The sequence below is a fragment of the Natator depressus genome, chromosome 22 (genome assembly GCF_965152275.1).
Source record: "Natator depressus isolate rNatDep1 chromosome 22, rNatDep2.hap1, whole genome shotgun sequence".
Lineage (NCBI taxonomy): Eukaryota > Metazoa > Chordata > Testudines > Cheloniidae > Natator > Natator depressus.
In genome coordinates this window covers 15,882,433-15,909,740 of record NC_134255.1, presented here as the reverse complement: position 1 = coordinate 15,909,740, position 27,308 = coordinate 15,882,433, and the positions used below count along the sequence as shown (strand labels likewise).

General features: G+C 48.2%; 1 protein-coding gene across 1 annotated transcript; it reads left to right on the top strand.

Annotated features, from left to right (window-relative positions):
* Positions 1-2,309: 2,309 nt before the first annotated feature.
* ZW10 (zw10 kinetochore protein) lies at positions 2,310-26,663 on the top strand. Its single transcript, XM_074936651.1, has 16 exons — positions 2,310-2,520; positions 3,493-3,627; positions 5,292-5,393; positions 6,296-6,373; positions 6,528-6,687; positions 8,357-8,506; positions 9,234-9,425; positions 10,401-10,564; positions 11,715-11,897; positions 12,479-12,717; positions 14,919-14,990; positions 16,449-16,618; positions 17,873-18,003; positions 18,520-18,651; positions 20,165-20,367; positions 21,690-26,663. Exons 1-16 carry the CDS (start codon positions 2,404-2,406, stop codon positions 21,808-21,810), a joined length of 2,349 nt encoding a protein of 782 aa, XP_074792752.1. The 5' UTR covers positions 2,310-2,403; the 3' UTR covers positions 21,811-26,663.
* The last annotated feature ends 645 nt before the right edge of the window (positions 26,664-27,308 follow it).

The window sequence follows — 27,308 nt, the reverse complement described above, 5'->3', positions numbered from 1 at the left end:
CAAGCCCAAGCTCTGTGCTCAGAATCTACTACTACTTACAAGTCCCTCAAGCTACACTGCTCTGAGGTCCCATCAGCCCATGGCTCAGTTCTCAGCTCTCCCTGTGAGAGGCTGAGGTCAAACAGCATGTAAAGGTTACCTGCAGAGAATCCTGCATCCTTCACTTTTAGGGTATACAAATAGCCTCAAACATTTAGCTCTAGAGCAGCAATACTCAGACCAAAGTAGTTCAGGAGCCAAATTAGCAATCATTACCAAAAAGCCCCAGGAGTGTGTATTAGTTGTTTCATTTACTATAGTTTCATATTTAAACAGTATGACATGGGAAATCTTTAGTTTTTCTATGTTCACAGCAACATCAATGGCTTTGTGCAAATATCGGGAAAGCACCCTGAGTGGTTAATTAAATCAGTGTTTTAATATGTGCTGCAAAGAGCTGCAGGAGACAAATTAAAGAGCTACTTGCAGCTTCCAAGCTGCAGTCGGAGTATCACTGCTCTAGAGTTTGAGGTCTCAGAACATGGCTTCCCTGACACTTGCTGGAGAACCAGGGGGATAGTGTTCTCAGGGAGGTTAGCCAAGCCAGCTGTGAGGGATTTTAAATCAAGCTTCAAAACCTCCAACTCAGAACCTCATAAGCAATGGGGGAACCACCACACTGTGCTGGTTGGAAGTTTTGCTACAAGCTTTTCTCCCACCCTCCACTCCCAAAAAGAAAAATCCAACACTTGTGATTAAAAGTGGAAGCTTTTATTGGAAAACCAAAGACCCTTGAAAACCATTTATTCCCCCTGGTTTTTGCTTTTTCTAAAAAGAGTGAGAAATTGACAAGTAAAGTTGGTCTGGAAGGTCACACAGTAAGTCACATACATTTCCCAACCAGATCGCCCAGGAGAGCCAGCCCCCTCCACACCAGAGGACAGCGGAGTGCGGGTGTCTGATGCAAAGCCTGAGTAACCTTGCAGCAGGTAAGGGCAGGTGCAAAGTGCTTCCCCTTCACCGGCCGCTTTTCAGAAGCCGCCAAAGGGCCCTTTCCCCTCTGCAGCTGCCACCTCCCCAGCAGGCACTGGTGCAGGACGAAGCCCGCCCTCCCAAAATGGAACCAGCCCAGCCCCCCAGGCGCCGCCCCCCCAGCCCGGGGGGGCCCTCCCCCCAGCCGCCGCCGCCGCCGAACCCCCCCCAGCCCGGGGGGGCCCTCCCCCCAGCCGCCGCCGCCGCCGAACCCCCCCCAGCCCGGGGGGCCCTCCCCCCAGCCGCCGCCGCCGCCGAACCCCCCCCAGCTCGGGGGGCCCTCCCCCCAGCCGCCGCCGCCGCCGAACCCCCCCCAGCCGCCGCCGCACCCCCCCCAGCCCGGGGGGGCCCTCCCCCCAGCCGCCGCCGCCGCCGAACCCCCCCCAGCTCGGGGGGCCCTCCCCCCAGCCGCCGCCGCCGCCGAACCCCCCCCAGCCGCCGCCGCACCCCCCCCAGCCCGGGGGGGCCCTCCCCCCAGCCGCCGCCGCCGCCGAACCCCCCCCCAGCCCGGGGGGCCCTCCCCCCAGCCGCCGCCGCCGAACCCCCCCCCAGCCCGGGGGGGCCCTCCCCCCAGCCGCCGCCGCACCCCCCCCAGCCCGGGGGGCCCTCCCCCCAGCCGCCGCCGCACCCCCCCCAGCCCGGGGGGGCCCTCCCCCCAGCCGCCGCCGCCGCCGAACCCCCCCCCAGCCCGGGGGGCCCTCCCCCCAGCCGCCGCCGCCGCCGAACCCCCCCCCAGCCCGGGGGGCCCTCCCCCCAGCCGCCGCCGCCGCCGAACCCCCCCCAGCCCGGGGGGGCCCTCCCCCCAGCCGCCGCCGCCGCCGAACCCCCCCCCCAGCCCGGGGGGGGCCCCGTCGCGGCACCAGCCCAGGGCCCCTGCCCGAGCCCCCCCGGACCAGGTCCTGCTCCCGAGCCGCCGCCCCCCCTCACCGCCGCCTCTGGGCTGCTCCCGCGTTCGAGCCACATCTGGCCCGCGGCACCGCCGCCGCCCCGCCCGCACTTACCGCCTGCTCTGCGCGGCCCCGCGGCAGCCCCGGCGGCTCCTCCCGGCCGAGAGGCGCCGGGCTCGGGTCTCCCGGTTTATATTCCCCGCCCCGCGGCAGCGGCCCAATCAGACGGGGGGGCTCGTTCCCTCGCTCGGCGGCTGCGGACCAATAGAATGGGGGGGAAAGAGCGAAACGTTCTGAATTGGTGTGTCCCACGCCGGAGCTCGTAGGCCCGCTCTGCGTGGTGCACTCTGGGAGTTGTAGTCCCGCCCGGGCCGCTTCCGAGACGTTCATGGGTATTGGAGTCCCGGAGTAGGGGGCGGGCGGACTCGTTTTCCCGTGGTGCCGCGCGCTGGCGGGCCGCTGATGCGGAGGTGGCAGGGGGTCTGTGACCGGGCGCTGGGTCCCCATGGCCGCCCCGTCCCCCTCGCTGGTGGCTGCGGTGCTGGCGCACTCGAGCCGGCTGGAGAAGGAGGATCTGGGCACTCGGATCGCCCGGCTCTCCCGCCGGGTGGAGGAGCTGAAGGTGGGGCGGGGGGGCTGGGTGTGGGGGGACCCGGGGGCAGAGGGAGGATCCAGGGGGGCTGGGCGTGGGGGGACCCGGGGGGGCAGAGGGAGGATCCAGGGGGGCTGGGCGTGGGGGGACCCGGAGGGCAGAGGGGGGATCCAGGGGGGCTGGGCGTGGGGGGACCCGGAGGGCAGAGGGGGGATCCAGGGGGGCTGGGTGTGGGGGGACCCGGGGGGGCAGGAGCAATCTGGGGACTGGAGTATGGGGGGGACCCCAGTGTGTATGTGTGTGTTGATAGGGGCAGAGTAGGGGTGCTGGGAAGGGGGGAGGAGAGAAGGGGACTCCAGGGGGAGAGGGAGTGCTGGGGGTAGGGGATGATTGTGGGATCGTGGGAGGGGGGAGTTGGGGAGTAAATTAAGGAGGGATAGAAAGGCTGTCGGGGGGGTCCAGAGAAGGGAAGGGACAGGGTGTGAGTATGGTGGTGGTGACACTGGAGCACCAGGCATTAGGGGGTGGGTAACGCTGAGGGGCGGTGCATGAGGATCTGGATGGTGGGGTGCTTTTCCTGCCAATGTTTGCAGGCTGTAGTGATGGGGGATCTGTGCTGCTCCCACCTTGGCCTGTGAGACGTTCCCTTTGACCTACTTGCCTTTGTCCCGCTAACTGCGAAATCATTCTGCCCATCTCAACAGTGTAGGGTTGCAGAGAGGGCTGCGATGGGGGTGGGAGGCTTTGGCCCTGTGGTCACAGCTTTGGGGGTTCTCTCTGTGGGTGTTTAGGGTTGCCAACCCTCCAGGATTGGAGCCTCCCAGAATCGGCATCAATCTCCTGGTGACTATTGAAAGAAATCTGGGAGCTTTTAATAGGATATTTTAAGAAAATTACATTACATCATGTTGGAAAAAAATATCTCCCAGAATAGCTTCAGTCAGAGTTGGCAACCCTATGGGTGTTTGTTTTTCTGATCCTGAGTCCATCCCTTCTACCTAGGGCGAAGTCTGCAACATGATTAACAAGAAGTATAACGAGTTCCTCCCGAGCATGCAGAGCGCTGAGGACTTGGTGTCACAAGTGGACAGTCTGTCCAGCAACATCGACCTTCTGAAATCCAGGATCGAAAATGAGGTGACACAGCAGCAGTTTCGCTTTATCTGTATCTAGCAGCTTTCATCAAAGCAATACAACTCCACTGATGTGCAGCCGTGAGCATGCTGCACAGGAAGGCAGGGGAGGGGGAAAGAAACATCTTGGCTAAGGATTCCAGGATGAATCTCCGCCTCTTATAAAGGGTGCCTTTGACTGAAACATACCAATTTATGATGTGTCAGACCTGGGATATAAATAAAGGGCGAGCTGTAGCTTATTCATTAATTATGTTGCTGAATGGTTTTCCGTGGTGCTCATCACAGTAGTTTCAGAGCCCCTCATGTATATTAATGTATTTATCCTCTAAGCCTTCCCGCATTGAGATAGGGAGGAATCATTCTTATTTTGCTGATGGGGAAACTGAGGCACGAATAGGTGGAATTACTTGGCCACGGTCACAGGAAGATTCTGTGCGGAGCTGGGAATTGAGCTCAGATTTTCTGTATATTGATTGCAAGTCTGTCCTTCCCCAGCTTCCCGTGGCAATTGACCTGCTTATATTTTTTGTGTGTGTCGTCCTTTCTATACCCCTGGACTAATTCTCTTCGCTGTCCTCTGCTTTGCCACTCTGGCTTTGAAATGTAAGTTAGAGAGGCTCTAATGCAGGTGGGATATAAATCTGGATTTTTTTTTCGCAAAGGAGCATGATCAACTCAAAAATCATACAATGTGAAAATAACTTTTACATCTGATACTAATTATGCTATGTTAAAAGTGAAAGAATCTTAAACATCCACTTTAGTTGTCTCTGTTTATTTGTTGCTGTGTATTTAATTTATGTTTCTTAAGGTATACAGTAACAATCAATGACATCAGTTACACTTGTCTGTAGTCAATTTCAGCTTCAGCTTCCTAGTGCTGCAGTATTTAAGGTACAAACAATGCAGGAGCTTGTTTGTTTGTTTGTTTGTTTATTTAACAGTTTGGGGATCTTTTTATAAAAAAAGGGAAACATATCTATTGATCTTGCATGCCTACGGAAACTTTTAAAATGTATAGTTAAACTGTATGTTTGGCTAAATTCAAATTGACATTTATCTAATTTAAAAGTAGAGAACTATTAAAGGTTTCAGAGTAGCAGCCATGTTAGTCTGTATCCGCAAAAAGAAAAGGAGTACTTGTGGCACCTTAGAGACTAACTTATTTGAGCATAAGCTTTCGGGAACTACAGCTCACTTCATCGGATGCATTCAGAACTGTTAAAGTGACTCCAAAATCTTTTGACTTGACTAATTTTTTTTTAAAAGATCTGCAATCTGATATTGCCATGGTTTACTTTTTTTCAAAAATTCCCGTACAATAATGCTTTTAAAATTTTTTTACGAGTTTTTCTTCTCTCTGCTATTTAAAAGGGTCTTTCTAGTAAGGCTAAAACAGGCTGATCCTACAGAGAAACCGAATACATACGAAGTGCTGTCAAATGCACTAGGTAAATACAATGGGGAGATAGAAGCTTTTCCCTTCTAATTTCTTTCAGTTAGAATAACCTTAGGTGTTGGCTGTAACTTTGGGGGGTACGTACGTGTCAGGCAGCATGCTGGTGTTGCCATGTCGGTGTTACTTTTGAAATAGAAATGGCTCTCATCGCCTTTGGTTACTGTAAATGAACTGCTGAAGGCTTGAGGTCTGTGTTGCTGTTCTAGGTCCAGCAAGACCTGAATGTGGCCGTTGCAGAATTTACTGAATTGAAGCAGCAGCTGGAGCGAGACTCGTTGGTTCTGAGTGTGCTGAAACAGCTACAAGAGGTGAGGAAGGAGGCTGGGGAAATGGCTTCAGATTGCTAAGTGTTTCTGTATTTTTTTTCACTGACATCTTCCTAGATCTCCAGAGTGAATAAATAATCATGACTCTTCTATCTCTATTCATGTCATGATTTTAGAAAGTGCTCTGTAATCTTAGAGCTGAAACTTATTTGTGTGTGATTATAAAATCATAGCAATGTAGGACTGGAGGGGACTTCAGTAGGTCATCTCATCCAGTTCCCTGCACGGAGGCGGGACCAAGTATTATCTAGACCATCTCAGATATGTCCAAACTGTTCTTAAAAAGCTCCAGTGACAGATTTAACAATCTTCCTAGGTAATTTGTTCCAGTGCTTAACTACCTTTACAGTTAGGAACTTTTTCCTAATGCCTAACCTAAATCTCCCTTGCTGCAATTTAAGCCCATTGCTTCTTGTCCTGTCCCTCCTCAGCCTTCTCTTCTCCAGACTAACCAAATCCAGGGGTGTTTTTTTTTCAATCTTTTCTCATTGATCATGGTTTATTGACCTTTAATGATTTTTTTTGTTTGTTTGTTTTTCTCCAAATTGTCCACATCTTTCCTAAAGTGTAGTGTCCTGAACTGGACACAGTACTCCAGTTGAGGCCTTATCAGGGCTGAGTAGAGTGGAAGAATTACTTTTCGTGTCTTGCTTACAACACTCCTGCTAATACATCCCAGAATAATGTTCACTTTTTATTTGCAACAGTGTTACACTGTTGACTCATATTTCGTTTCTGATCCACTATAACCCCCACAGTACTCCCCTTCCACAGTACTCCTTCCTTGGCAGTAACATCCCATTTTGTATTTGTGCAACTGATTATTCCTTCCTGAGTGTAGTACCTTGTATTTGTTTTATTTAACTTATATTTAACTCTTTCAGTTTGATACAGCTATTAAAGACTATAGCACTGCATTACTGGAAAAGAAGTATGTTGCAGCAGCTCGCCATCTGGAAAAGGTAGTAACAAGCTTCTCAAGTATATGTAATTATATCTCTTATGAATATCATCAATAAATATCCCGTGATTCCCTTATGTTAGCACTTGCATGCCATTGGATCAATTTGCCTGGTGCCCATGCTCTGTGCATAACTGTCGTCCTCTTATTGCTAGGCACGAAGTAGTCTGAAAATGCTAGAATCCCGCAAAGGCTTTGAGCTGAAGGTTCTGAAAGCACTAGGGACGGAGCTGACGGTGCAGACACAGAACATGCTCTATCACCTGGGAGAAGAGTGGCGGCAAATGGTTTTGTGGAAGCTGCCTCCATCAAAAGGTGCTGAACATCTTAGTTTGGTTCAGTGACAGAAATGATCCTGGTTTGAAAACCTCTTCAGAGCTAGGAAGTTAGTTAACATAGGTGAGCTAGGATGGATTCAGCTAGCCCTTCCTGCCAGTGGCATATTCCTAAGTGAGAAGGATTGACTGGAGGCAGTGCTCTTTGAATTTCACACCATATGGGGGTGGTTTGGAGCTATCACAGGCAGCTTGATACATTCAGTGGCTCTTAAAATTTACTTGAATTGTTTCTTCTGGCGCATACAGCAGTATTTCCTAGTGAGTGATACAGAGAAGCCCAGAGAGTTCTCCGCCTCTAGCTCCTTTCTCAGCCATGATGCAAAACCTGAGAGGTTGTAGGATTTCCCCATATTTTATGTGCTGCTCATCTGCTCCTGAGGAAATGAGCTTGGACAGTATCAGGTTGTGCGTTATTGAGAAACTGACTTGTCCCATTAGCTGGGTGAGGCTTCTGAAACCTTTCGTCAAGATGAACATGCTCGCCCAGCATAGACTCGTTTGGCAGGTTACACCCCCGTTCTCCTGTTCCTTGGAGCCCGCTCTAGTCCCAGGGTGAGGAGGCAATGAAGGAATAACAAAGTGCTGTTTTGAATGAAAAAGTGTAGTTATGGTGAGGAATAAAATAGAAAGGATGAGTTTCTTCTGACCTATTTGTGGTAGAAATTGGGCTTAGTTTGCCAGATTGTTGCACAGGTAATTGAAATGGAAAACTGCTGGTAATTGAAACTATGTCTGAAGTGATACTGATTCTTTAACACCTGTGGGGTGTTACAGATTCCTCTGTGCCATGTAAGAATACCCCGTCCATATCCACATGTTAGCGTCTCTGTTCAGAGCAAGCTGTGTGGGTGCAGCATGTCTGATGCACAAGGATTTTTCCAATTCGGTTTTCTGAGGAAGTTCTCATCCTAGGAGACCCACTTCAGTTAGATCTTTCAGGTGACTTCAGTTTCATTTTTTTGTATATAACTGTAGCTCCTTGAGCACGTCAGGAAATCCAGATTGCTTTAGCTCAGCCTTACAAATTCATCATGAAAACTTACCAGTCCAGGCGTTAAAATAGACTCACCCACTCTTACCATGACGATTATGAACACACTAATGATATTTGACTTCAGGTGAGCAGAATTTTGCCAAGCTGCTTTAGATAGTTAGGAAGAGGGTAAGCAACTGACACATAGCCAGTGCCCAAATGTATGTATCTCAGTACCCTCTGTACCACAGAAATTCCTCATTTAAAAAATCAAGCTCATGCCTCAGTTGAGTTTATATTGGAGGAGGAAAAGTCATTATGGCCAAAATGTTCTTTACATCTTAAATTTGCACAGAAATTGAAATGGGGAAATTGCATCAAGACCTGTGTAAAAGACCAACACAAGCAGTTTGCAATATGCTGCTATTCAGGAAATAACGATTCCAGTGCCAACTCCCAAGGCCGGCAAGGGCTGATCATTATATGGGGACCAGGAGCGGGACACTGGATCCCAGCCACTCTTGAGATTTCCCTGACTTATGGTCAGGGAAATGAGGTAAAGAAAGGAGAGCTTAATGTTTTGTTTTAGCGCCCATCCAAGAAGTCGTGTAGACTGTCAGCTCCTCTCTAGCCCAGTTCGCATTGTAATGGAGATGGTTATGCTCTCTCTTAGAAATCAGCAGTGCAGAGACGGTGATGCAGACGGAGTTGCATTTATGCACTATGCCATTGAAGGAAGATCAGATCGCTGGACCACCTGTTGCTTCTGTGCTCCAGGCATTTGCTGTCCTTGGAGAACTGCACACCAGGCTTAAACTTTTTGGTAAGACAGGCCTTTGTGTCCCATTAAAATGAGCTGTAGAGAGACCTGCTGTTAAATAGTGAATTTGTTTCAAGAATCTGCCAGCGTGGGACTGGGTTCCGTTGTCAGTGCAAAATAAGGAACAGAATGTGGGAAGCGGGAGGCATTTTGTTAATGGCCTAGCCCTTGGTCAGATAATTCAACCCTTCCCTTGTTACACTTTCCTCTTCCCATGACTCCTATTAATGTGCAACTGCCCTGAATTATTTATCCCTCCCTGTCAAGTTGTTTTATTACTTCATTTTGATCTGTGGTTTTGAGGCTCGATGGGCTCATGTTGAAAACTGTTTTCTGGTTGTAGTCCCCTCCCTGGCACAGAGCCAGGCTGTTGCAGGTGATTATAATCGCAGGTTGTAGTAAAGTAATTAGCGAGCTCTGCCAGTTGCCAGCATACAGTTTCACATGGCTGGTTTTGTAATTAGTTTATCATTTGATTTATAAAATCATAGGCTCTATGTCTGAGTCCCCAGGTATATTTATATGAATAAAACATGCTTAAACCAAACACTCTGCCTCAAGAACACTCCTGATTTTACAGCTACCCCAGGGGAATGTTCCTCGTCCTGAATTTGAGCAATCCTAAAACCGAGGTGCTGGTCATAGCTAGTCCCTCTTAGGCACTACTGGAGCAAAGAGCCTACTTGACTGCATATGGATGCTGAAGATTATCTTTCTCTCCCTTTGTCAGGCCAATTACTGCTGAAGTACATCCTCAAGCCACTGATTTCTTATCCCTCCCTTCGGCCCCTGCTGGAGAAGCAGCCTGACACAGTCGTCTTGCACTTTGAGTCTGCGGAGCCTAATCTGGAGCATCCATCCCCAATAGAGGTTTTTGGCAAGATCTCGCTGGTGCTTGAAGTTCTTCACACGCACTTGTTGAGTAGGTAGTTCGTCCCCTGAAATTAGTGTGCGATGCTGCTCTCCACAGCTGGCTCGTCTAGCTGTTGTGGAGGCCACTTGGAACGGTTAGCAGGAAAACAGCACTGGTTTCCGCCAGGGCGCCACTGCTCCCTCTAATACTACTGTGGCAGTGCCTGGGATGTTCTGTTGTAGCTCAGTGAGGCTTTGCAATGCTTGGGCAGCTTTGAACACTGCAAAACTGCGCTTGGTTCCCTCTCCTTTGGGACCCTTTCATCTATCCAGCTCTGTTGTGCTTCCTCCTGGTGGCTTTGCAGACCGTCTTACCTCCTCTTTTCGTGAGAAGTGTGTGGGGTATGGGGAGGGCATTGATACTACCAGAAGATGGGAATTCCTGAGCGAGGAGTCACTTCTTGAAGACTAGTTTAATTTCCTGGTCTCTTTGAGGAAACAGCCAGCAGCATTGAAATGAGAAAGTGGGGTTTGAGTGACAGCATCTGCAGTGACTCTGAGCATTCAGGAGAAACCAATACCATGAAAATGAAGAACAAAGAGTACTTAGCTTGTAGAGGATCTAAGAAATGCTTTATTTCTCTGTAGAAAGAGTTGTTCTCAGATGACCAGTATTACTAGATCATTGCTTTGTGAGAAGCTCTGGGGAACTTGAGGAAAAAAGCTTGAAATGCATGATACAATCTACGCAAAATTCTATAGAGGACTAGTCATGGTGGAGGATCTCTTCACAAAGAGTGAATGAGGCACATTCCAGGCACTGAACAAACTCCCTGGGAACACAGGTTCAGTCTACATTAAAAATCTGTTAGTGACTCAGGAGGCAGGGAATTCCTGTATGTGGCCCGAGACCAGAGAACATCAGATGAAATGGAACCATTGACAGTTCCTGTTCTGAGCTCTCAGTGGGGTGTGGAAGGGGTCGAGAGGTCTGCCCCCTGGACCATATTTAAAAACCCATTTATGTTCTTTCTTTTGAATCCAGATGTGTCTCTCGATGAGTGTGGGGAAAATGACAAGGACTCCAAAGTGGTATTGGCAGAGATGCTGGGTGACATGGTTTGGGAGGAGGTATCTGGCTGCCTCATTCAGGAATGTCTGGTGTACTCAATTCCAGCAAACAGCAGCAAACTAGAGCAGTACGTCGAGGTAGGACTCAAAACATTTAAAATCCATGCAACGTAAAGCCTGGAAAGGCAGATTCTGCAATAACTGGAATTGTCTCTGATCTTTATCCTCTGCTACAATAGGAACTTTCAAAGTCAGTCTCTGCCTTAAGCAGTGTCTCATATTCCTGCAGTGCCAATAATGGTGCAATGTTTTTTACTACGTATTTTGCTCTCTTCTGTATCCTAGCATAAAAATCAATCAGATGCAGTTAAAGATAGCAGCACTGAGTCTGAACAGCAGCTCGAACTAGCTTAAGACCTCTTGCTTTTGCTAAACAAGCTGCAATCACCACAAACACTCTCGTTATAAAGAAGAGAGGGTGGCAGTGAGGGTTGGGACTTACTCCCTCCATCGTCCAAAGTTGACCAGATCTGTTGATTTGCAGGGCATGCTGCTGAGGGCATTCTTCCTAGATGATGAGGAAGATTGGTAGCTGGCTGACAAGCCAAGTTCCTGTGGAAGTTATTTCAGTGCTGCTGAAATTTAATTGAATTGTGTTTACTGTATGATTAATTGTGTTACAGCTCTTAAAGCCCTGGGCAAGGGTCTTTATTATTTTAAACCTAAATAAATAAAATAGAACTTAGTCCCAGTTCACAAATGGTATTTAGTGCCTAACTCCTGTAGAAATCAACGGGAGTTAGGCACCTAAATACCTTTGCGGTGCTGGGCCCTAGTGCTGGTGAAAGGTGCCAGACTGACGTCTGGAGCCTGGAGTCTTTTCCCCAGCAGCGCAGGTAGCAGCAAAGCTTCTCCCATGCCGCTTCTCTGCAGGGAGCCCCTCTCTTTTCAGTTTCATTCACTCCTTGGCACTGTGGTTGAGATTGCCAGCACAGGGCGGACAGTTGGTGTCCACCGTACTATTTTTGTTCTGGACACATGTTCAACTGAAACAGGGCCACCGCAGGGCTGTCAGGTGGTCACAGTTTGGGGTCATTACTGACTGGAACCAGATCCAAAGCTGTAACCTAGAGCATTTCCTACCCTTGTACTTCCTTTGCACCCACTCTGTGCCTTCTGTTGAAGAATGTCTGGAGAATGTCTAGCTGCTTTTGATCCTGCCTCTTGGTTATTACAACTCACAATCCATAAGAGTGTGGAAATGGTTTGTGTTTAACTCTCTTCTCAGGTGATTAACTCCACGGAGGAATTTGAAAAAAGCTTGAAGAACATGGGGTTTTTAAAAGGAGAATCCACGGACTTACTGAAATACGCCCGCAATGTCAATTCCCACTTCGCTAACAAAAAATGCCAGGATGTGATCGTGGCAGCCAGAAAGTTGATGACCTCAGAAATACACAACACTGTAAAGGTGCTAGAGATCACAATTTACAATGCGTATTTCTAAGAAACCATCTAGCTGTTGAAGGGGAACAGCTTAAAAACACTGAGTCTGGTTTTTATAGAGGATTGGTTTGTTTTTGTTATTTGTGTGAACTCTGCAGAAAATGGTTGCTCCTTAAAGCTTTGGGTAGCCCTCAAGTGCATTTTCTATAGGACTGATATTCTAACTAACAAGCTGAATATGATTTTTTAAATAATGGAATGAAGCCTTCCTCAGAACGAGATAGCTGGTTTTCTGAGGATCATGACAGCTAATAGAAATGTAAAGAGAAAAGATCCTTTAGATGGTGCTTAAGAATGAGATAGTTGCCTACTGTGCATCACACATTCAGCTGTTATCATGCCATATACATTTGTGAGCCCCTTAGACTAGCTCCCGTGGAGTCCCGTGGAATTCACAGCCTAGTGTGCGTGTTAGTCTCTAAGATGCCACAAGTACTCCTGTTCTTTTTGCACATAGGGTCTGTGTAATTCACTGTTAAACTGCCTTATGCTGTCTCCGTTCTCTGGGAACTAAGTTGTGATGTGTGCCTCTTGTTTCCTCCTTAGATCACACCTGATTCCTCGGTAGCGATACCAAAACTGCCTGACCCTGGGGCAGGTGATAATTTAAAAATGCAAAAAGCCTCCAAAATGCTGCACAACAAGCTGATAAATTTGGAGAATGAGACCAAACTCAGCCAGCACACATTCTCTCTGCCTACCTGCCACATCAGTGTATCTGTGGAGAAATTGATGGAGTTGGCTTATCAGACCCTGTTGGAGGCTACAACCAGCACAGATCAGTGGTAAGAATTCTGAATTGGTGAGTAGAGCCCAAGGGACGCTCTTGGTATCAGGACACCTGATTACAGGCACCAATACTAGAAAGGACAGAAAATGTAATTCACGTAAACATAATCAAGGTGAAATTGTTAATGAAAGCTGCATATTTGCCAGTTGGAGACTGAATCCCCGGATTAATCCAGCAAACAGGAACAGCTGCCATGCAGCCTTCCTTGCAGTGCCCTGGTGGCACAACATCTAGTGGTGATGGCCTCTTAGGGTGTGTTGAGATGGGCTTTATTTAGCTAACATGGTAAAATGCTAGTGTGGACAATGCAGTTCGTGGTTTTCAATCATGTTAGCAGATCAGGATAAAAACCGGTGCCTTGTCCATGCTAAAATCTTACCATTTGTTAGCTGACAATTGGTGAAAAGGACTTTTTTCCCAGCCAAGACAAGGTGTTAGAGTGTCGTTGTCGGTGAGGGTAAGCTGCCTGTTTTCCTACCACATCATCACCCGAGTGAAAGCAAAGAACCTGAGTTGTGCGTTTGGCAGGGATTTCGAGGAGCCAAGTGTCCAAGGCTGTATTTGTCTGGCTTGATAACTGGAGACTGTGGCTCTGGTTGGGGAGGGAGGATTGCATACAGAGTGCCCACCATTCTGCAGCAGAGTGTTAATTTTTCAGGGGGGGGGTGTGTGTGTGTGTGTGTGTGTGTGTGTGTGTGTGTGTGTGTGTGTGTGTGTGTGTGTGTGTGTGTGTGTGTGTGTGTGTGTGTGTGTGTGTGTGTGTGTGTGTGTGTTCGGAGGGGAAATGCTGTCTCCCTGGTTAAAGATGGATTTCAGAGGTCTCATTCCTGACATGCGGTCTTTGGTTCTGGAGCTGGCCTCTATCTTGTAGGTCTTCCTTGGGTAGCATTGCAAAACTCTCAGGAGTGCAAGCAATGCCAGCTGCTCAGCCTCAATGTGACAGGCTTACCAGAGAGCTTGGGAGAAGCCTTGGTAAGATTTCCAGGATACTGCCTGTGGCTTACAGACTGTATTTGCTTTCAGAACAGATCTTTAAAAGCCTGTGCTCTGGGGTAGATTACACACTGCCTAGCACATTGGTCCATGAAGGGGGGCTCCTGTTCGCGACCGTAACACAAATATTTGATAGTAATAATAGTTGCTATTCTCAAAAATGTGTGCCCCTCGCTATTCCCTAGGCTGTGATTATTATCCTCTTCCTGTAGGAAATGTTAGTGGAGGTTCTTTTCCCCCTACCCTTGAGGAAGAAAACACGTGGCAAATGGCTGTCTGCAGTTCCAGAATGAGCAATGCTTTCAGCAGTGTTTGTGCCCTTTGCAATGCGCATTGTGGAGAGAGTGGCATTCATTGGACCTTAGCACATGAATGCAGAGGCACTGCAGGTGCAGCAGGACACCATGGTGAATGAGGCTGGAGCCCCAAAGTTTTTGGTGACTGCTCTTCATATTAAATATGCAGCTAGGTCTCCAAGTGGAAAGGCAGAGCTAGTGAGGGCCAGGGGTTTACCATATCTGCCTTGACCAAGCATCTCAGTCATCTCCTCTTTGCAGCCTCAGGTGCGATTTTCGGAAGTGTCTCTGGGTGTGTCTACACTGGCGCTCAGAGTGTGATTTCCAGTACAAGGAGGCAGTCTGGCTTGAGTTCTGATCGAGTTAGTGCGCTAAAAAGAGCAGGGTAGCCACAGTGGGACAGGCAAGCCGCCCGAGCACGTACCCAGAGTTTCATATGGGAACAGCTAGCCCATCCTGTCATCTGTGCAGCTGTGGCTGCACTGCTATTTTTAGCATGCTAGCTTGATCAGCGCCAGCCCAGATGTGTCTCTCCAAGCTGGGAATTACACCTGGAGCACGACGCCCAATTGCCTTCCAGTGGAAACTTGTGCTGCTAAGTTACTTAGGCACTTCTGAAAATCATCCCTTAGTCTCTGCTGGTTATGTTTGATGTCAGGGTCCAAAACACAGCCATTGAATTCTTTCTCCTTTCAGCACTGGATTAAGAATGCGCTGCTTGCTGCATGCATTAGTTCCAACTGGAAGATTTGCAAAAAGAAAAGGAGTACTTGTGGCACCTTAGAGACTAACCGATTGGTTCGCTAAGGTGCCACAAGTCCTCCTTTTCTTTTTGCGAATACAGACTAACACGGCTGCTACTCTGAAAACTGGAAGACTGTTAACATGAACTTTGTTTGCCTTGCAGTTGTATACAGCTCTTTTACTCGGTGCGAAATATCTTCCATTTGTTCTATGACGTCGTGCCAATTTACCACAAGTAAGTGAGTGAGTGTTACACAGGGGCCTGCTTTGCGGGGGAGGAGCCAAGCTATTTATGTATAATACTCCTAATGTATAATAGTCCTGTTCTTGTCCTGGGTGATCGTTGGTTTGGTGGACGGATACTCCCTTCTCCTTTGGGAAAAACAGCACTCCATCTCTTTTAAAACCCCCTCATATAATAATAATACATAGCTTTTATATAGGGCTTTTCATTAATAGGGCCACTGGAGAATCTTTGACTGTCTGCAATCTTACAACAAAGGGAAACTGTTTTTTGTGTGTTTCACTAATGTGAATAAACTATTTATATCCCTTCTGGACCCTGTGTATGCTGGAGCACAGTCAGTGCTAGCTACCGCTAAAGCATTATCAAGCCTGGTAGAACAGCTTTTGTCAGCTGTCACCAGACATGGCCGAAGGTAGCTTAGTCGAGTGCTTCTTTGTGGACTGGTGGATTGGTATCTGTTAGCACAATTTAAGCAACAATTCTTTAGGCTAACCCCTACATGGAAGTGGTTTGTGTGCAGCTCATGTTACAGTTGGGTTGGAAACTTCATTCCAAGCCTTGCTATGGACGCTGCCCATAGCCTTTCAACCCAAGTGTGGCTTGTAAGACTGTTTCAGGATGTGTTTCCCTGCCCCCATCTGCTGGTGTCTTTTCCTTGGGGAAAAGCAGTGGTAGGAAAGGGTTAAAATCCAAGGCTACAACTGGATTTGGGGACCCTTAGCTCTGGTGGCCCTGCCACAACCCAGTGCTTTCCTCTCCTTTTGACACTGGTGAGAGTTTCTTGTCGCCTCCCTTGATTTCACCTTCTTGCTATCATCAAATGGCTTTCCTGCTTCTAAGTCTTCACATTAATGATCATTTGAATCTAGACATGGCTAGAGTGTGGGCATGACTACACTGAAAACACTACAGCAGATCTGTGTCGCTGCAGTGCTTCAGTGTGGACGCTGTCTGCCTGATGGGAGGGGTTCTCCTGTCGGCATGGGTAATCCACCTCCTTGAGAGGCGGTAGCTAGGGTGACGGAAGAATTCAAACTAGTGCTGTCGACATAAGGACTGAGGGCAACTTAACTACGCCGCTCAGGGGTGTGGACTTTTCACCCTCACCCCCCTGAACATCGTAGCTATGCCGAGACCAGGCCTACAAAGGAAATGATGTTGTGCTACCCTCTCAACATGTAATTTCCATGGTGTGTGAGAGTCAAGAGGCCACATGCTTTTATTCTCGCTAACTGTCCCCCATGATGCATGTTGCTTTTGATTAGTTAGCATCAGCATTGATCTAAGAGTGGAGGTAGCCTCTTGCCTATTGAGTGTCTGACCTCTTGAGCATTTCTGAAGTATAGAACAATATCAGGATATTTATTTTATTTTTAGAGGCCCAGATCTGATTTTAAAAAAGTCTCTTTATTTCTTCCCTTCTCTTCCTCCTCCTTCCTTGGGTAGAGAGAACCTTCAGAAACTACCCCAGCTGGCTGCCATTCATCACAACAACTGTATGTACATTGCCCACCACTTGCTGACCCTGGGGCATCAGTTCCGATATCGCCTTACCAACATCCTGTATGATGGAGCAGCTACTTTCGTAGATCTGGTACCTGGCTTTAGGAGACTTGGTAATTTTACCTTTGAAACTGAAACATACTGACTAGCATCTCATCCCAGTATTTGTAATTGAGTGATTTATAATTTAAATGTGACTTGGTGGTAAAAGAAGTGGACTAGGAATTAGAAATCCTGGCACTGTGTGACCCTCAGCAAGTCACTTAACTTCTTTGTCCCTCATTTTTGTTATCTGTGTAATGGGGTAGTGCCTCAACGGGAGATGGGGGCTAGCTCTGAGGCTTAATTAAGCTTTATAGAGCATTAGAAGAAAGGTGCTACAGAAGTGCTGAGTATGATTAATATTACACAGAGTAATATTGGTCATAACATGGTTTATTCTACATCAATATCCAATGTAATTTGTTAGTCCTATTGATTTCAGTGGGAGTTTGCATACCCAGGTTTACATTTTCAGTTCCCTGATGCTGTCAGCAAGGAAGTTGCTGTGCCAGAGTATGTCTTTGCCAACTTCCAGGTAGCATTTGAGGTATAACAGAGGAATTCCCAGAGTGCAGAATCCTAACATTTGGTCTGTGGCCATTCCGGTAACACCAAAGGGTGGTCTCCTGTTCTGCCCTCGCTTGATTAGAGCAGCCTTCTTCTTTGGCTACTGGTGGTATGAATCCTTGTTCTGAGATTACATATTATACCCCCTGCATTTGATGAGTAGGCTGCTCTGTCTGGTAGAGCCCTCTGCCACTTCACAAGTTGGCAAGATAGCCTTTGATTGTCCCTTTCTGTATAATGATGCACAGTTCCAGGAATGATTTTTTTGTACAATCAGACACCAAGCTCACATGGACACTCTGGAACCTGCTGTCCTCTGTTCTGAACATTTGCTAGATTGTTGTAAGAAGCCAAAGAAACAAAATGCAGAAAAAACTTTCAATGTATTGATCTGACAAAAGCAGGCAATCCATAGTTAATGCTTCTGCTCAGATTTTCAAGTTGTTTATTTTATCTTGCATTGTAGGAATCAGAATTGTGTGAGATCTCACATACTGTGGGTGGGTGGGTTACGGGTGCAATTTCATCTTCCCTGGCTGTGTGATGGACAATGTATGCCTGGCAGAATGGTACCATCTGGCTGTTCTGTGAAACTGGAAAAGGCGAATGTATTAGTCTTGTAAAAATTGATCCTAATTTTATGGCAGGTTTATGATTCCAGTGCTGAATGTCTCGGAATAGGCAAATCAGATTTAATGCGGACATCATCTGAGGCTGTGGAATAAATGACTTCTTCCTCCTCTCATTTGCTCCTCCAGGGATGGAGTGTTTTCTGGCCCAGATGCGTGTGCAGAAAGGAGAGCTCCTGGAGAGATTGTCAAGTGCAAGGAATTTTTCCAATATGGACAATGAGGAAAACTATTCTGCAGCAAACAAAGCAGCAAGGCAGGTGAGTGATGCCAGCCAAAGGGCTGTACAGACCCAAGTGTAATGTGTCTGTGTGGTTTTCCCCTTTTAGTAGCAGTAGGAATTCTTAGCGCAGATATAATGCTTGGCGTTCAAATACAGTGGAATTGAAACAACGTTTTTTTTTCTTTTTTTGATACGGGTTTTTTCTTCTCCCTGCTTTCTTTCCCTTTTGTAAAAGCTGAAAAATGTTCGTTTTGATTCCATTCACTTCAACTCAACATGAAAGGTTTTTTTTTATTTGAATTGCTTTCTCAAAAAATTAGAAGATTTTGGTAAAATTTTCATGTTGTTTGAAATTTTTCAGGGAAAAGAGCTTTTTTTGCGCGGGGAACCACTTCTAGATCCAAGCTTAAAAATACTAGTTTTTTTCTTAATATGATACCTTATTGCCGTCTCCTGCTTTTGAAAGCTAGTTTATAACTGTGTAATTACCTTATCATCTTTAGCGTCTATCTGTGTTTATGATTCTGGATAAGATGGAGTTGTTATCTTCCAGGTACTGCACCAGCTAAAGAGACTTGGCAAAGTATGGCAAGATGTGCTTCCGGTCAACATCTACTGCAAGGCCATGGGGACCTTACTGAACACAGCACTTAGTGAGATCATTAATAGAATCACTGCCCTAGAGGTAAGGGGTGATTGTATGTGCTCTACATACCAAGGATCAAATGTAGTTCTAAATAAGGCACTTGTTTACGTTACAGATGAGCTTTCAAGAACCAGCTTTCAGGGCCACTCTTGACTTTCACTGATATCTAGGATCCAGTGCAAAAGAAATACTTCAAGCTTCCATCACCCAGAACCAACTGAGACCACGCACACAAACAGGGTGAAATCCTGGCACCATTGAAGCCAATGGAAAAGCTCCTACTCACTGTAGTGGAGTAGCTGGATTTCACCTTTTAGTGTTGAATTGAGTGGGTGGTGCACCCTAGGACTTAGCAAAGTGTAGTAGGATGATGGAGTTTGTCATGTGTTTGCAAAGTTTCAGAGGTGGTTTATCTGAGTATTGCTTAGAGCACCTTTAGTCATTTTGAAATTTCCTGCAAACCAGGGAAACTGAAAATTTTTGTTTCAGAAACATCAAAAACACAAGGATTCCAAAATGAAATATACTTCTGGGACCTCCAGCAGCTGCTCAGTGAAATGGACATAAATCATGTCCGTTTCACTGTTGCCCGCTACTGAATAGCAACTGTTAATCTGATATGAATCCTAGGGTCTGCTGGCTCCAGGGGCCCCAGGGCTTCCAAACTCCCAGGCCAGCTGGCTCTCCAGGCTGCCCAACTCATGCAGGCTGGGGAGCCAGCTGACCTGGTAGTCCTGCTCAGTGGCAGGGAGCCTGGAAGCCCTGAGAGCCTCAGCTCCCTGCTGCAGTGGTCGGGGGCCATACATTAATCTGTCTTCATCCTATCTAGGCACCATATACTGAAATGAGTGGATGATCTCAATCCCAGATTTTGCTCTGTTTAAATAATCTGGTTGTTTCTACCTCTTTCTCTCTTGTATTTCCCTATTCTATGTCTGTTAAGCGATTGGCAGATTATGCTGGGACAAGTAGTAAAATGAGCATATTAAATTGTTTAAAGGAAATACCATTTCATACCAAATGACTGAAATGTGTTTATCCATCTGATCCAATTGTGATCTGTACACAAGTATACCTGCAGAGAATTAGACCGATAATGCATCTCTTCTTTGTATGAGCTTCTTTACAGGAAGATTGCTATGGCTGTGTCTGCTAATAAATGTAAAGCTTATATTTATTAGGCTGGCATAGTCTGAGCGATTTCCCTATAAAGTGTTCAAGCCTTTATAATCATGTTCCTTGCTTCTCAGTAAGATGTTCTGCATTCCGTTAAGACATATGTGCTCTTTGAAGCAGACACAGATATTGTGCTGAGCGGATGCCAAGAACTTGTTGAAATGTGCACATTCATAAATAAGTTCTCTTGGCCTAGGAAGAGGGGCAGATAGGAAGCTGAAGAAACCTAGTGTCTCATGTGGTATGTTAAGTATGGTTCAGAAAACTGATTTATCTTCACAAAGCTTTCTGGTCTTTTCATGTCACTTTCTGCTCTAAGCACCAGAAAATGCTTAATGGTTCCTTTGAACAGTGCTCCCCGTTTGTGCGATTCCAGGATATCTCTGCCGAGGATGCCGACAGATTGCACTCCCTGTGCAGGATCATGCTGGAAGAAGGACCTCTGGTGTTCACTCCATTACTGGAAGAGAACAAAAATAAGAAATACCAAGAGGAAGTTCCAGTCTATGTGCAGAAATGGATGATGTTCAGAGAGCTGATGATTATCCTGCAGGCCAATCTCCAAGAAATAGTAGATCGGTAGATGTCTCCTTTCTTCTAATACCCACAGGAATTTTTTCACAGTGTATGGAGTTGATGGATAATGCCATCAAACTTGCAGTGTTCTCAATTCAAGGAACGCTGTCTGCTTGAAATCGAGTTAGTTTTGGATATTGCACCTGCCTATAGTCCCCCCTTTTTCTTTTTTGTGATTTTTATGCATATTCCCTGTTTCTTTGCGAAAGACCAGCCCAAATGGGAAAATGATGGACTGTGCAGGGGAGGAGTGAAAGTGACTATCCACAAAATGCTGCCCAATGCCCAAAGAAAAGTGTAAAACCTGACCAATATGTTTCTCTCTATTCTCTCATAAATCAGCGTAACCTTAGGCCTGCCTTGTGTATCTCATTGCAGCCACCTTGGCACTCTGCCCATCACTTTTGATGTTATCTGTGCCTACTTGCTGTTTACTGCAATTGTACCAAAGAGTCAGGCTTTCCTGTGTGGCCAGTTTGAACCTTAAAATGCTGTGGCTTGCTCCTTTAGACTGGCATGGGAGACTCGCATGAATTTAACATGAGGGTTGGGCCCAAATATCTCTGAGTGCAACACTAACTGGCAGTAGATGTCTGGAACCAGACAGTCCCGATCCACAGTTGTGCTACAAGCACCTTTGAGGGGTGTGGATTGCCTACTGTCTTCGGCAGCCTTCACTTTGAGGCCCAAAGAGTGTGGAGAGCAAAGAGGAAAATCAGCTTCTCCCTTGTATCAAAGAGCTCTGCCACAGCCTGTACTGTGAGCTACTTACAGCTGCTGTCAGAACAACTGGAGATATTTCTGAATGCTCTGGTTCCACCCCAGGTCTTGCAGTCCCAAGAGATGCTGACTTTGTTGGACCCAGTAAATACAGGCAGAGCAGGCTGTAAGTTTATTCTGAGCTAGATGCAAAGTAGAGAGAGCCCTGTCTATAGTGAAAATCCCTAGGAGCAGGTCCTGCTGTTAGATCAGTTGCTTTATAAATATGACCGTTTTAATAGTGGACACGTGGTTAGCGGGTCGGTAATCAGATACATTTGAAGCTGTTGGAACCGGCGGTGGTTCTTTGCCCTAGAATTAGTTGTAACAATACCCAAACTTCATATCACTGGGGTGAGAGGAAGTTATGCAGGCTAGAACTGTTCTTGTAAACTAAGCATAGTTGAAATATTCAGGAGTGTAGGACTGGTTATGGGGAGCAAGATCCAGAGAACTGGATTGATTTCATTAAAGGGGTCAGAAGGGCTTTTGTAGAAATATATATTGGTATTAACCTGTAGTTGTATAGCTCAGTAAAACGACGATTGCCTTTTCCTCTCTTCCAGATGGGCGGATGGCAAAGGGCCCCTTGCAGCCGAATTCTCCCCCACTGAGGTAAAGAGTTTAATCCGAGCCTTGTTCCAGAACACTGAGAGGAGAGCAGCGGCCCTTGCAAAAATTAAATAGCCTTATGTTTACTCCTGTACAGTAGACCTTTTCCTGGAAAAGCAACAGTAAATCAGGTTTCAAACTGTTATTTGGATTTAACCCTTTTTATACCGATGTCTAATAAGTTTAGCTTTATGAAAGCACTTCCTGGAGGCCTGACCAATGGGAAAGTAACTTCACCCTGCTCAGTATCTATAAAATAAATGTAGCAAGTTAATGCAGCTTGGCCTCCAAAAGCAAAGGAGAGTAACTCTTTGACACTAGCTGTTGCTGCTTCATCCACTACCCAGAGAGAGTGGTGTGCGGTAAAACTCTGGCTCCTGACATGTAGTCTACCAGCCCGCACCCATTTCGAGCAGTAAGGGGTAACTTATCAGATAGAAGAATTTCACGGCTACCACGTTAAGCACATTTGTTGAGGTCATCACTGAGGTGGCGGTAGATTCTGGAAGTGGCGCAGTTTTTCTAGATCATACAATGTTTAAATGGGACTGGGCATCAAATTTGAAAAAATCATAAAATCACAAAAAGGGCCGTAATTCAGATGCATAGTTTAATTTTGACCAAAATTGGCAGGCATTTTTTAAATACAAATCGTACTGTTTTGGAAAGTGGGAAACATTTAGCCCCAGGTGACCAGTTTTATGCGTGTTCCTGTACTTTTTTGCCTTTGGTTAAAGCAAAAGTCTGTAGTCACACAACAGTAAGAGCTTGTTTGTACCATGCAGTACATCAAAATATTTGTCATTATTTGTAGAATAGATTGATTTGAGACATTTTTTCTGTCTGTTATTTTTACTAAGTTATGCAGATGACAAGATCCCCATCCCCTAATTATAAAACCTATTTTTGATGTTGTCTGCTTGGCCAGAGACAGAAGCCTAAACCACACATGGTACACATGTAATTTCAGTAGCAATCCATGTGAACGCTTCATATAACAGTAATGACTCTTTGTAGAAGGGCTGTGGAATGTTTTGTATGAATATATCATGTGAATAACAAAGTATAGCCATGTGCTATCAATGTAAACGCTACATCTAACGATGGGCTATTGAATGTCTAATGCTGCACCCCTTCAAACTATATTCACATAGTCTCAGTAATATGCAGATAGTTGAAACATTTCTGTGCCCCCCGGAAGAGTCGCTGCTGAGTTCGATACTCTGCTGCTGCACTCGTCCCTGTCACAGCTGCATGCATGGGAGCACAGCAAATCTTCCCTGCGGCAGTCGCATCTCCTCGTCGCACGGGCACTCTCACCACCCCGCTGCGCAAAGGGCAGGGCGGCTTCTGGAGCAGGCAGCACCACCTCCAGGGTAGGGACGAGACGACCCGTGCTGTCTCTCACCCATCCGGGGATTACAGGGGGCAGTTGAACATACTGATCTTGTTGCATGATTCCATGTGAGCTGATAATTTGCACCTTTCAGGTGCCACCTCAAAGAGGCCACTGTTGGTAGCAGTTTCTCACTTGTTTTGTTCTTAGCAAACGAACCGTAGCCCACGTTCTCCAGAGCTGCTTGCTCATACTGCAGCACAGTGAAGATACCAGTGAGACACAGGCTGCCACCTCTGAAAAAGCTGCAGTTAGCTACCGTCTAATCATGCCAGTGATACTGAGCAAGGGCGACTTGACTCAGCTACGGCTGGGTTCTTCATTAACGCTTTGGCTAGTCAGGTCTGTCCATGCCATTCATTGAAAGTAACGGGCCTAATTTATAAAGGCAGCAATGGGCAGAAATGTAGCTACCTCCTAGAGAGTCGTATCCTCTTTAATGTGTGAGTGTGACAAATCCGCAGCGCTGTGTAGTCTTCTGCTTTGGGTGCACACCCTGAATGTAGCGGTTTCAGGTTCACATCTGCCTTTATGCTGGCTGAGAACGGGTTTCAACCTTGCTCTCTTACCTCAAGTGAATGGCCTAAATGCTGAGCTAGGAGATATTGCAAGGTGCTGGCTCCCTCAGTATTTCCCATGGAAGGTGGGCTACTGTCATTAAATGATTAAATAGTCCCTTGGCCACAACCACCCTGTGAGACCCCTGTGGTCCAGTGGTTTGGATCCTTTCTCCTAAAAGAGGGCAGGTGCCACTTCAGAACCCCTTTATGCTCCCTCTTGATTGATCTCCTACCTCTCAAGTGAATGGCCTAAGTGCCCGGCTAGGAGGTAGGGGGATGTGGGGTCTTCCTCAGTCCTTTCTGTTGAAGATAGGAAACATTCAGTAAATATAAAATTAGAATTGGGCCAGCAGCTAAGTGTATCTCCCACTGTAGTCCTGTGGCTTGGGTACTTACCCAAGACGTGAAGACGTATTTGTTCAAAGCCCTTCCCCAGGAAGGGAGTAGCAGTGTCATCTCTTACTCCTGAAGTGTTCCGCTTTCACTCTGTATTAACCGGGGCAAAGGAAGCTCTCCAAGCCCTCTATGGTACGGGGGTTAAGGTGCTTGCCTGCCGTGTGCGTGCTCCCGGTTCAACTCCCCTGGGTGCCGTTTGAGACGGGAGGGGGCGCCCCAATCTCTTACCGCTCAAGCCTTCCACTTTAACTATATATTAACCGGGGCGAGCTAAGCTCTCAAGTCCCTCTATGGTACGGGGGTTAGGGCGCTCGCTTGGATTGCAGGAGACCCTGGTTCGCATCCCCGCTCGGCGGGACAGGAGGGCCTCTGGCGGGTGAGAGGAGGCCCCTCCTAGCTCAGCAAGAGGCCCGGCACAGGGCCTCTTGCTCTTTTAATTAAAGAGGAAATGCTGCTCTACAGTAAAACCCCCCTCTCACTCTTGTCCACCCTGATCAGGATACACGCCCAGGTTGTGGCAGACCCCAGGGCACTCCCCTGCTCTTTTGAGGGGTGTGAACTGGGGGCCGCCACCTCCTGGGGAGAGTCACTGGCGAGCGATCCTGTCCGAATCCCCTCTCCATCCCAAGAAGACAATGGCCTCTTGAGAAAGAGAGGGGCTGCGGACAAGGATGGCCCACCTAAAGGACGGTCGCCTAGGAGGCAGGAAATCCCTGTGCAAATCCCTGCTGAACGGGCAGCTGGGGGATTTGAACCAGGATCTCCCCCAACCCAGGCGAGTATCCTAACCACTGGACTAGAGAGTGAGGGTAGCCGTGAGGCCGGCCCAGAGCGCATTTAACTAAAGTGGAACAGCTTCAACGGGCAAGAAGAAAGCGGGCAACCCCCTCGCTAATAGAGAAAGGTCCCGGGGGACACACACACACACACCCACCCACCCCAGGGGAGATTCGAACCCACATCTCACGCACCCCAGGCACCCAGTGTGACCATCAGCCTACGGAGGGCGTTGTGGCAAAAAGAGTCCCAAATACCATTTAAGTCAAGTGGAACAGCTTTGACAGGCAAGAAGGGAGGCACCCCCAGAAAGACGGCCGCCTACGCGCCAGGGGAGATTTGAACTCACAGCTTCCCCCACCCAAGGCGCACAGTCTAGCCATCAGCCTACAGAGAGAACTGGGTCTGCCTGAGGCCCAAATACCATTTAATTAAAATGGAACAGCTTCCACAGGCAAGAGAGAAGTCGCCCCCCTCTGGCAGTACCCAAAGACCTACCAGGCCTGTGGTAGGCGCTCATCTCCAGCCCTTTTTACCATCAGCAGACCTGGGGAATTGAACCCACAGCCCCCACACGCCACACACGAGGCCCAACCGCTGGACCACGGGAGGAGTGGTGCCGGGCGCTTTGCCTGAACAATAGTTAATTAACGTGGAACACCTTCTACGAGCCAAAAGAGCGAGGGATGCCACGGATTCAATCCGGGACCACATTTTCTCAAGGGTTTTTGCAACAGACAAAGGGAGGATTGCAACCCACAGCGGCCTCAAGCCAGACCAGTAGCGTAGCCACTGGACTACATAGGAAGCTGCTGAATTGGTTGGCCCAAATAATATTTCATTGAAGTTGAACAGCTTCACGGGCAAGAGGAAGGGATCACGAGACCCCCACCACTGGAGCTACGGAACCACAGAACACAGACAGCCTGTAGGGCAGCGCTCGTCAAAGCCCCCCACAACCTTCCCAGCAGGGAGAAGGGGGATTTGAACGAGCCAGCCTCTTAGCCCCTCTCTGAAGCCTAACCACGGAATCAGAGAGGGAGCCGCAGCCTGTAACTGGGCGAAGGGCCCGTCAATTAAAGTGTAACAGCTTCAAGTGAGGGTGCTCCCGTCACTCTAGCCCAGCACCCAATGATTAGGGCACTCACCCGGGCGGCAGGTGAGCCCTTCGCAAATCCCTTGTGCTCGTCCGGCAGAGGGGCGAGTTAGAAGGTGAATGGCCATAATGCATCAGACCCATGGCCCCGCTAGCCCACTGTCCTGCTTTCCGACAGCGGCCAACGCCGGCTGCTTCAAAGACAGTGAACAGAAGAGGGCAACTCTCAAGCGATCCGTCCCGTCGGCCCCCCCTCCCAGCAGCTGGCCGTCAGCGGGCGAAGGACGCCCGGACCACGGGGCGGCGTCCCTGACCGTCTTGGCTAATAGCCACGGATGGACCCATTCGCCACGAACTTTTTCAGTCTTTCTTTTCGAACCCACTTACAGTTTTGGCCCACCCCACCTCCACCGGCAACCACTTCCACAGGATGAGCGTGCCTTGCGGGGCCAAGTACTGCCTTTGGTTTGGGTTAAAGCTGCTGCCTGCTCATTTCAGCGGGTGACCCCTGTTCTTGCGTTGCGTGAAGGGGTAAATAACACGTCCCGATTCCCATTCCCCACCCCAGTCATGACTGGCTAGCCCTCTCTCAGATCCAACCTGAACCGTCTCTTTTCCCAGCTGAACCTGAAGCACTCTCCCCCCCACCAACCTCCCTCACCGGCGAGGCCCCGAACCACGAGGTTAAAAGTTACACGAGGGGGCCTCTGCCTCCGTCCCCTGGGCTGTTTTGTGGGGCGTTGGGCCGGTCCCTAACCAGCTCACGCTAAATGGTCCCTAACCAGCTCACGCTAAGTCACCTGAGGGGTTCCTGGCCGTGGCTGGCAAGCAGAGGGCGGTACCTGGGAGGGGAAGACGCTGGGTCGATTTCCTTCTCCCCGCCTGATGGGCGCCGGGGAGTTGAAGAGGGCTCTGCAGTCTCTCAAGCGTGAGCCCCAATACTGAAGTAAAGGACCGCCTGAGGAGGCTTGCTCGTTGTAGCTTGTCGGGCCTGTGCCACTTCCATGAAGTGGTAACGGGCCAGCCTTGCGACATGAATCCCTCTGTAGTCCAGTGGTTTGGGCACTTACCCAGTGCGTGGGTGATGCTGGTTCAACTCCTCCCCCAGCTTGCTGAGGAAGGACTTAAACATACAGCCATCTCCCTGGTCTCAAGTGAATATCCAGCTTCTGGACTAAGAGGGATTCTCCTGGGGCACGTGGGCCCCTGTGCCTTTCTTTTTCTGCTGAAGCTCTTCCACTTTTCCATGACATATTCATGGGGCCAGCAGTCCCCCCAGCAGCCCGCTGTAGTCTGGGGGGTGTGGTGTGCGCCCAGCGTGGGGGAGGCTGCGGGTTCAAAACCCCTT

Excerpts from the sequence above, each read along its gene's own strand:
- ZW10 (XM_074936651.1), top strand. The coding sequence starts at position 2,404 with ATGGCCGCCCCGTCCCCCTCGCTGGTGGCTGCGGTGCTGGCGCACTCG. Across the intron at positions 6,374-6,527 it reads CAGCTCGCCATCTGGAAAAG|GCACGAAGTAGTCTGAAAAT; the intron begins GTAGTAACAAGC and ends TCTTATTGCTAG. Across the intron at positions 16,619-17,872 it reads ACCTGGCTTTAGGAGACTTG|GGATGGAGTGTTTTCTGGCC; the intron begins GTAATTTTACCT and ends TTGCTCCTCCAG.